Source organism: Mycetomoellerius zeteki, unplaced genomic scaffold (assembly GCF_001594055.1).
Source record: "Mycetomoellerius zeteki isolate Tzet28-1 unplaced genomic scaffold, Tzet1.0 scaffold168, whole genome shotgun sequence".
Classification (NCBI taxonomy): domain Eukaryota; kingdom Metazoa; phylum Arthropoda; class Insecta; order Hymenoptera; family Formicidae; genus Mycetomoellerius; species Mycetomoellerius zeteki.
In genome coordinates this window covers 160706-171990 of record NW_017256633.1, presented here as the reverse complement: position 1 = coordinate 171990, position 11285 = coordinate 160706, and the positions used below count along the sequence as shown (strand labels likewise).

At 31.2% G+C, this 11285-nt stretch overlaps 1 protein-coding gene across 1 annotated transcript in view; it reads left to right on the top strand.

The window, feature by feature from the left end:
- The window catches only part of LOC108721377 (uncharacterized), a 53489-nt gene that overhangs the window by 16599 nt on the left and 25605 nt on the right, over positions 1–11285 (top strand). Inside the window, 8 exon segments of the mRNA XM_018445904.1 lie at positions 513–690; positions 771–990; positions 6994–7199; positions 7384–7832; positions 8405–8582; positions 8669–8890; positions 9061–9290; positions 9750–9899. Coding sequence (XP_018301406.1) covers positions 513–690; positions 771–990; positions 6994–7199; positions 7384–7832; positions 8405–8582; positions 8669–8890; positions 9061–9290; positions 9750–9899 — 1833 coding nt within the window.

The following is an 11285-nucleotide window of genomic DNA, read 5'->3' as shown; positions in this document are numbered from 1 at the left end:
AGAGCAACATTTGAGAAATCGTATCGTAGCTGCAGCGAACAGAATATCGCAAGAACAGTGCCTGGCTGCTACAAGAGCCGTGTTTGACAGATGCAATGCTTGTATTGCTGCAAGAGGTGCACATTTCGAACAAAATCTTCATTAAAAAGTTTATAAATAAAATAATTAAAATAATAAATTAAATATATTTTTTTCTTTTTTCGTGATTTCCTGCGAAACAAAGCAAAAAGGAGCATATGTCTATAGGACTTTTTTTCTTAGTTTTTTACTCCTCTACACGCTCCCGAAGTTTTGCCATTTAATTTGGAAACACCCTGTATATACATGTAACATCTTGCCAATTAACATGCAAATTGTCACGACTAAGAAAAAATATATTATAACAATTTTTCTTAATGATATATATCTACTTCTTTACATTATAAATTAGATACATAGTTAGTTTTATATTTATAAGTAGTTTGCGCATGATATGTAATAGAATTCAAAATATGAATTGTTTTATTGTCTAGGTAGAAGCTATTTTTTTTAGCACAAGTTTACTGAGTCGGTTCCTCAAAGCGAGTTGTATAAAGAAATATCCTTTATTGTCTTTGAAAGTTATACTCTACGGTGGTGCAATTATGAATGAAAAAATGCAGGAAAAACTGAAATATACTTTACCGCACGTTCAAATGTTGCAAGGTTACGGTAAATATAAAAAGAGCAATAAAACATTAACATATATTATGTGGATGATATAATTTTAATTACATTTTTTATGTTTCTAGGAATGACAGAAGCCGGTGGTTCTATAACGTTGCCACAATCACATCATAAAAATGGATCTAACGGAGTCGTAACCAAGAATGTGCAAATGAAAATCGTGGACCCTGAAAGCGGGAAAGTACTTGAACCAAATCAACCGGGAGAAATATGGATAAAATCTGCAACTATGATGAATGGTTATTATAAAAATCCTGAAGCAACAAAAAGTACGATTGATGAGGAAGGTAAAGAGAAATTTTATTTGTCGTAATAACAAGTAATAATATACAATAATTATATTTAAAAAAATTAATTACAATTTAACACATGCAAAAACTAAACCAATATTCCATCAGATCCTAAAAATATATATAATAATGTTATAAAAATATAGTGGCATAAAAGTAAATTTAAAAAATAGGATGGTTGCACTCGGGTGATATCGGTTATGTAGACGAAGATGGAGAGTTGTTCATTATTGACAGAATAAAAGAACTCATGAAGTACAGAGGTCAGCAAGTCTCTCCTGGAGAAATCGAGAATATCTTAACGTCACATCCAGCAGTGCTAGAAGCTGTAATAATAGGGGTGCCCCATGCATTAGACAATGAACATCCTCTTGCTTATGTTACCAAGAGGCCTGGCATCGAGGTACAATCATTTGTTACAAATATATAATAAAGATATAAAATGAAGATTTACAAAATAAAATCAGAATATTTCTAACAGCGAGCCAATTTTGAGCATTCTGTTGAGATATTTTCTTAAAATATTTAATAAATGTCTATTAGAAAGAGAATCATACTTATAGAAATAAGGATGTTGATTAAAGCAATTAAAAAATAAATTAAAAAATTTATTAACTCGGTAAAATTAGAGTACGATGAACAAATCAATTTAAATTTAAAGAAATAAAGATTTGATAAGAACAAACAAATCGCGAAGAAAGAAATTAATAGCTTCAAGATTATTGTTACATTTATATATTAGGTTTTAATACAAAAATAGGAAATATTTTTTGTGTATTGGATTGATCTTTTTCATTTATTTAATTTTCTTTGTACAGGTGACAGAACAGGAATTGATAGACTTTGTGGCGAAGAACATGGAAGATCGATGCAAACTACGTGCAGGAATTATATTTCTGGATAGTTTTCCATATACTGGTTCAGGGAAAATTTCAAGAAAAGATTTGAAAGAAATGACTAAGAAACTAGTAATCTACGACGATTAATTACATAATTATATTCTTTTATAATAACTTTAATTTATAAATGTGTATAATCTCGTATTATTTCAGAATACAAAATTTAAAGGTAGATTATTGTTTTATATCAAATAAAAAATTGTTTTATTGTAATTGATAGAAATATGTAATTTTAGATTTTAATAATTTCTGAAAAATGTGTTTCTGCTATGACAGCAAAATTACTTTTTTTAAATACTTGTATGTTTTGTTTAATATTAAAAATATAAAGAGACGGTAGGAAAAAAAGGTAATTAAAATAGATTATATGTAGAAAATATACGTTAAATAATATAATATTAAAAGTTATATTGTTGTAGTCTGGTAGTTATAATCATTTAAAGGCATTCGAGGTTACATAACAACTAATAAAAAATGACTTAACGAATTAATGGCAAGTTGACATCGATATAATGATTTCGATGTCGATTCGATATCTAATTGATAGTCATTTCTCGCTGAAAATCGCATCAAGCATTTTCGAAATTATAAAAAAGGAAGAATTTGTCCTCACAATTGGTCTTGGTCGTGCACATTTCAATCAGCTGAGATCATATATGGACTGATTGATGGTTTAGAGCCTTATCGAATCTTGCAGTAAAGACGACTACGTATACTTATTTAATTGCCTAATCGCCCCAAAGTCAATAAAAATTAGTAAACATAGTCAGGAAATAATAGCATCGTAAAAATCAGTGAACGAAGTCAGAAATAATAATAAAGTTGTTAAGAACTAGTAGAAAATAATTGAGAGAGAGATAATGGGTGCATTCAGAAGCGACGACCGTTCACTGAGCGCTCAGTGAGCTCTTGTATCTGATTGGCGTATTCCGTTAGAACTGAATGCACCCATTGAGTCATGGTACTGCTAAATAAATTTATTCCATCCGCTCTGGTGCAAATCGTTTTAGTTAAAGGGTAAAATTGTTTGTAATTTACGTTTGAATGAATGAGTTTGTCAGATAAGAATAACTTATCGTTTATAACTTCTAATGAGCGCTCCCACACCGAGTTCTAACTCCCAAGATGAAACAGTTTCATAATATTTCATTTGTTACACCGAAAGATTAAAGTATGAGATTACAACGTAATTGACGTTCATCCAATCACCTATGTTAAGAATTTTTGTCTTCAGATAAACATCATAAAACATGAAAAAGACATTGAATAATATAATAATAATAATGATATAAATGTTTATGATTTGTGCGATTATGGAAACTGAATGTGATTTATGAGAGGGGGAGAGAGAGAGCAGAGATGGAGGGGGGAGGAGGGAGGAGAGGGAGTGAGAGAGATATAATAAATATATCAAAAGAGAGGGATGTATTATAAATAATCTACATGTGCGATGAATAGTCAGTAAATGCTTATATATATATATAGTCTATTATTTTTAACAACGTTCATAATCGCTTCGTTGTTCACTTGTCTGCTGACTGTTCATCGCGTAGGACTCTTCCGTCCATCAGACACGGAATCTTCTTCATTGTAATCGACGCTATCAATTTTTCTTCAAATTTCAACATTGTTTCTCTACATCCGATATTTTAACAATCTATATAATTGAAGGTATTGTTTATATATAAGTTTATATCTTTTTTGTATATAAACATGGATTCTATCGTGTCTCTATTTTATTATTAAATATAATTGTTTACAATAATTTATCAAATTTGACAACTGTAAGTAGTGATAGCTTTTTAGTAGTTATTTTCCAGTGTTTATTTTTGTTGACGACTATTTTCTGAGTGTTTTAGTACTCCTTTTCTTATATAATTAGATACATTATGCATGACTATCAGATAAAAAAATAAATGAAGATATTAAAACATTTCCTTTCTTATTATTTTTAAGGGAGAATTTTTAAAATTGTAGTTTTATTACAGTTCTTGAATTTAAGCAATTTGCGACCGCTCGCAAGGTCAACTGCTAATATTATAAATGTTCTGTTATATGTATCTATCTATTCTGTGCTTTACTATAAGTACGTATTATGTGATAAATTCTTACAATAAAATTAGTATTTATACGATTCAATGAAAATAAAAGATTATGCCAAAACCGTCATAGTTTTAATGACATGATAAAATCAATAAATACACAATAAATATATACACACATATATTTCACACATTTTGATAGTCAATTTTAGTTCGCTTATTTAGAATAATTAAATGCTCTATTTACGACACATTACTGTAGAGTAACATTGTTGGAACGTATTCAAAATCTCATATTTACGATGGAAGATCCAAATATTTCTTACGAAACCGTTGAACATGATCCAAAGGTAAGTGTAAAATCACATAGTGATCTATTGATGTATCTAACTTTATGTTATACATTTTAATGAAAAAAGTTATAAATGTACAATGTTTCACGTGTATGTGTGTGTGTTCGTGATTTTTTAAATTAAAGGCACATAGTGCAAAGTCACTGTAATAAACAATTAAAACAATCTGATTTATATGTTACATACAGAATTTTACTGTAGAAAATGGCATTTACAAGGGATCGGTAAAGCATAACTTGAATAAATACAAGAGTCTCGGAGAAATGTTATGGATCAAAATTAAAAGTCATGGAGACAAAATTGCATATGTAAGTCATGTTTACTTGGATATAACATTAATTTAATACATAGAATTTACCAGAAAAATAGGTGTAAACTTTTAAAATTTATGTCTATCTAAATAAGAAAGAAGATTTATTAAAAATATACTCTAGAATTAAAAAGATTTATATTAATAATAATGAATATAGATTGCCATTGTCCTATTGCTTCTACCAATCTGTTTATACGATATAATGTTAAACTAAAATTTGTTTTACCAAACAATTGTATATGGGAATAAGTTTCCGTCCTTTTTTAATGAAAAACATCTATTTATTTAAACAAAACAATACAAAGTGAGTTTATTCAAAGTATGTTCCATCGGAAGCGACAACTTTCTTCCACCTTTCCGGTAATAAACGAATTCCTCGAAGGAAAAAATCTGGTTCTCTTTTAAAGCGATCTCATCAAGCCATTTTTTGATACCTTCATAAGAATTGAATCGTTATCCAGAAAGAGTCGGCTGCATGGATCGGAACAAATGGAAATCTGAAGGAGCAATGTCGTAAATACGGCGGGTGGGGCAGAATTTCCCACTTCACTCCTTCCAAGTATTTCTTAACCGGTTTTGTAACGTGTGGCTTAGCGTTGTCATATGTAGCAGAATCAGCTTGTTGTGCCTATTATTCCATTCCAGTCATTTTTCTTTCAAAGCTTGGTTCAAACGTATCACTTGTACTCGATAACGATCGCTAGTGAATGCACCTTCGCGTTCTTTGTTACGCACGTCGAAATCACCATTATTGAATCACCGAAATCATTTTTTACAAGTAGTATTCGATGGAGCATGCTCACCATAAATATCTACGAGCAAACGATGCGTTTCCGCAGCACTTTTCTTTAAAATGAAATAATGGAGTAAAACTTCTCGCAAATGTTGCTTTTTTGGAATAAATTCCGACACTTTCAACGCAAAAAAAGTTACTCTTGTTTATGCTTCGAACGAATGCCAATTACTGGGCTCAAAAGCTTGAACACTCACCTTTCAAATACATGTATTGCCATTTTATCAAACACCCAAGCAGTGCTACTAACGACGTCTCTCTACAATGAGCGGAAACTTATTCCCGTACCCAATATAAGATTAACAAGTATAGGAGAGAATTCATATATAATATACATATATATAGAAGACTGTACTAATATTTCGATAATAAAACTTCGACGACCGAGTGATTCATGCGGATTTTTAATTGACTCAGTACTGCTTGCCTCTAACATTTTTTACAAGGCTGTTTATAACATAATTATAGAAGCAAATGTATATATAAAAAGAAACATTGAAACTACCATTATTTTAACATTATAAAATATAATTTTTATTTTTTATTAATATAAAATATGTTTTGTTAAGTAAAAATTTATTTAATAATTTATTAATTTTGTAAATTAATATTTTACTTTTATGTATGATAATTTTAAAACATCTAAAAATATTTTACATATATAAATTGTTACAAGTTAAACTAGTTGATTTAAAAAAATATTATTTTAGATTGATTAAAATAAGTCATGTAATGTCATAAAAAATTTATCTAAAATAATTTAATTGTAAAAGTGCTAAGACAATATATGAAAGAAATCACAAAACAACTAAAATGTGGATATAACTGACAGCCATTAATAACCGTGCAAGCGTGATGAAATCACGTTTATATTACACCAGACGATAATTTCTAGCTAGCAAAGTCACGTACACGTGATAGAAGTCAAAGTGCAAAATAAAATAATAAAAAATATTATCGAGGAAATCATTAAAATTTAACATTGACATCATTTAACGAGATACTAATGTGCGTTCTTTTATCACATGTGTTTCATATAATACGATATTATATAATAAATTCAATGTCAAAACAATTTCTTATATAATGTTATGTAACACATATACGTATATTAGCGAATATTTACAAAAAAAATTTAGAAGCAAATATGTAAAAAATTTAAACTATAATTTTTAAATAATTGCGGAATTAATTATAACACTAATAACAACATTGTTATAAATAAAACTTATAATTTAATATTATCAAAGATTCTTTTGTTTTAAACCTAATCATGGATGGTAATTATTAATAATAAATGCCTTAAGAGAGAGACTATTATAGTATTTTGGCAAATTTTCCGTACGTGATACAATTTAGGCATTTGTAAAAAAAGAAGAAATCCAAAAAAGAATTAAAAGCGAATCAAAATAAAATTCTTTAATAATTGATTGAAAGTCTTTACGATTGTACATAGTTTTTGTAAACTTTAATTTTGATTATTAATTAGTAAAAGATATATATTTTAGAGTTGTGGAGTTCTTTTAATCACGAATTAATGATTCTAACATAATTAATTTTGTGGTGTTTTGGAACATCTTTTGTAATAATATACAGTTGGACGTATGCACCGAAGAAACAATCACGTACGCGGAACTGCAAGATAAAGTTGTGAGATGCGCCTTGTGGTTGCAAAAACAAGGAATTCAATCAGATGACGTTATTAGTATATGCACAGGCAATCATCTCAACTCCATCGTGCCTTGCCTTTCGGCAGCTTATATCAATGCAATCTTCAATCCGTGGAATGAGAACATGGATCTGAGTAAGTTCTTCCTGAATTATCAAATATTCCATATTGTGTTCGATTGAATTAATGAATTCGAAATAATGTATTTCCAATACTGCGAATGAGACAGCGAGTCCAATTTTATCTTCTATCTTAATATACCTTAATACTTAGCGCGCAATATTTATTATTTTATTATTTATGAGTTATTTGTTATCAGAAACTTCGCTGCACGTTTTACGATTGACCACGCCAAAAGTGATCTTCTGCAGTGAGAAATCCGTGGATGTTGTCTTGAGCGCGATAAAGGAGCAGAAGTGCAATCCTACGATAGTAATTTTTGGCAAGCATGTCGATGCGATTTCGTTCTTCGATATTTTGAAAAATTGCAATGATGTGGAAGTAGTAAATTTCCGTTACGTTGAGCTCGACAATATATCGGTTACTACGGTAATGCCGAAAGGCGTCGAACTGTCCAATTATGGACTATTAGTCGCCATCCAGGAAAGTGTTTTGGATGTGGCTAACGCGCCATCACTTTGGTTTTCTTCTCTTTATTGGCTGAGTGGGACAGCGATGAACTTGAATGTGATCGCGCAAGGCGGCTTAGCGATTCTCTATCCAGAATTTAACGAGGAGATGACTTGTCAATTAATTGAAAAATACAAAGTAATATTATATTATATGTAAAAGCTTTTATCCTTCTTTCATTTATTAAAGAATTAAAATGGAATAATTTTAATTTTTTAAATGTTCTTTTCTAAAAATAATAAAATATTCTAATAAAATATAATGTTTTACGCTAATATAAATAAGTAAAAGTAAATAGCTTTCTACTATAAATAAGTTATCGCAATGTTTAGTTTTCTTTCTTTTGCAAAATCTATAATAAAGTTAAAGTGAATTGGTTTTCTTCAAGCATACTTTAATATTTTTAAATTAAGCAAACAATTGACACGATAACTTATTATTGTTAGAATATTACTATTAATTTTTGTATTAAAACTTCTCGTTTAATGTAGAATGAATTGCATTTTCATAATTGATAATGAATTAAATATGATAACATCTTGCAGTGCAAGATGTTATCATTGAGATAAGTGCTTAAGATAAGTAAATTATAATTATGCAATTGTAAGAAAGAATATATTAATGATATTTACTTGTATGAATTAGCGTTAGAAGTAGTTTCCGCACGATATAATATATGATTCAGAAGTATAAATTATTTTTTTGTCTAGGTAGCAGTTATTTTTCTTAGCACAAGCATGATCAATCGATTTCTCAAAGCGGGTTACGTAAAGAAATATTCTTTATCATTTTTAAAAATTATAATAAGCAGTGGTGCAATAATTAAGCCGAAAGTGCAGGAAGAACTGAGATGTGTTTTACCACATGTCGACATATTGCAAGGTTATGGTAAATATCGTTATAATGCAATATATTACTATGTTAGTATGTATTAATGTGTGTTATAAAATTTTAATTATTTCTTTTGTTTTAAGGAATGACGGAAACCTGTAATTTTACAACATATCAACTACCAAATCATAAGAACGGATCTTGTGGTGTGATAGCTAAGAATATGCAAATGAAGATCGTAGATCCTGAAAACGGAAAAGTTCTTGGTCCAAATCAATCGGGAGAAATATGGGTAAAATCTGTAACCATGATGAATGGTTATTATAAAAATCCTGAGGCAACAAAAAGTACGATTGATGAGGAAGGTAAAGAAATTCTGTCATAACAATAATAATAAACATAATTACATTTAAAAAAATTAATTACAATTAACGTATTCAAAAACTAAATAAATTATATTCCATTAGATTAAAAAAATATATAATATAATAATGTTAAAATCTAATGTACAAATAACAGTAAATTTAAAAAATAGGATGGTTGCACACGGGTGATATCGGTTATCTAGACGAAGATGGAGAGTTGTTCATTATCGATAGAATAAAAGAACTTATGAAGTATAGAGGATATCAGATCTCTCCTGCAGAGATTGAAAATATGTTAATATCACATCCAGCAGTGCTAGAAGCTGCAGTCATAGGAGTGCCTCATGCATTAGATGATGAACATCCTCTTGCTTATGTTACCAAGAGATCTGGTGCCGAGGTGCAATCTTTTATTATAAATATGATAAAATCATAGATTAAAGATTTACAAAAGAAAATTAGAATATTACTAATAGTAAACCGATTTTGAACATTTCGCTAGAAACATTTTCTTAAAATATTTAATAGATAGAGAGAACCACACTTATATTATATTATAAAAACAAAGACGTTGATGTGTTAAAAAAAATGAGAAAAACGAATTAAACACTTGTATATACACTAATTCGGTCAAAATTTAATAAATAAGACATTTTAAGCAAGTAAAATTTGAAACTTTATATAGAACTACCGTGTAAATATTTTTTATTTTTTAATAAATTGAATTAAACATTATTTCATTATTAGATTAAAAGAGTATATCATTAAATTTATGTCTATCATTTTTTAATAGAAAATAGGAAATATTTTTATGTATTAGAATAATCTTTCGTCACACTGATTTAATTCTTTTGTATAGGTGACAGAACAGGAATTGATAGATTTTGTGGCGAAGAACATGATGGATCACTACAAACTACGTGCAGGAGTCATATTTCTGGATAGTTTTCCATATACGGGTTCAGGGAAAATTTCAAGAAAAGATTTGAAAGAAATGACTAAAGAATTGGTAAAGTGATTTATTAATTATGTAATTATCTTTTTTCTACAATAATGTTAATTTATAAATATACATAATATATACTTATAAATATATATGTACATTTATAAATATACTGTGACGTTGCAGTTTCGCTGCAGCCTCGCAGCGACCCTTCGCCGTCACAAAGCGCGGATTCGTGCCTGACTCGAGTCGGGACACGCGAGCGAGCGAAATCTCCAGGGGGCCGTGTATTAACGTTAGATTATTTTTCTAATCTCCAGCGATTTTCTTTTATGTAAAAATTACGGGAGCCTCGCTGAGCGAAGAAACAGCGGGAGAGAAAACAACCACGGAGGAATTCCGGGAGCTACCGCGGGCCGGAGACGGATGGAGCGGAGCCGGCGAGTGCCAAAGAATTTAGCGACGCCCGAGCCCCCCCCCCCAGGATGGGGCGAGGGACGCATGACGAGCAAGAGAGGATCTCGAACACCACAGCAAGCCACCTAATGGCAAGCGGGCGACAAGAGTTGACGTGAGGGCGATGCACCCGGCCACGACATCGGCACGGACGACCGGGAACAGCCAGCAAGGAAGCGAGGGGGTAACCACTAGCTAAAATATTGTCCCACAGATTACATGATTACATATGATTTTACCAGATAAATAATTTTTTTCGTTACATATGAAGTAATTTGGTAAAATATACGATTTTATTTAATACTATACAATGATTTCTCTCAGTAGTAGTTGCATATGTAATTATCGGATTATATATAGAGATTTCATATGAATTTTATAATGATTTCGAGGACTCTGTCCCACGATTACATTAAGTGGTTACCCCCTCGCAAGGAAGGCCCGCCTGGAAAATCCTCGAGGTCGCAAGACGCCCCGTAGCATCTCGCCACACACGTCTTTGCGTGCGAAGGGCCGCTAACTCGCTAATTGGTCACGGCAACACGCGACGCAGCTGTACACCTCCGTAGGGGGAGAGCTCGCGAATTGATCACGCATCGATCACGATCCTGTTCGTTCTTTTCCGTTTCGAGCCGCTTTGCGGAGCAGACGTCTCGGTCCAGTGAACTTCCTGTTTAAACGAGCGAGAGGCCCCGAGCTTGAGGACGGTTCGAAGGCTAGATCGGTGAGGTTGTCCTTTCGGTTCGTACAGTGTGAAGTGCAACGTGACAGAGGGTCGCTCTCGCGTTCTGTATTCGGCACGCAAATTTAGTGTTGGTGCGGCGTTCGCCATAAGCGGCGCCTTCTTAGGCTGCGTTCCACTTAATGCTCGCAACGCTCGCGAACATCGTTTGTCCTTGTTTAACATTTGATAAACTACAAAGATGAAATGATTCCACGTTGTGAGCGTTAAATGGAACACGCCCTTAGTGTAACGAGTAAGGCGTGGCCGGCGCC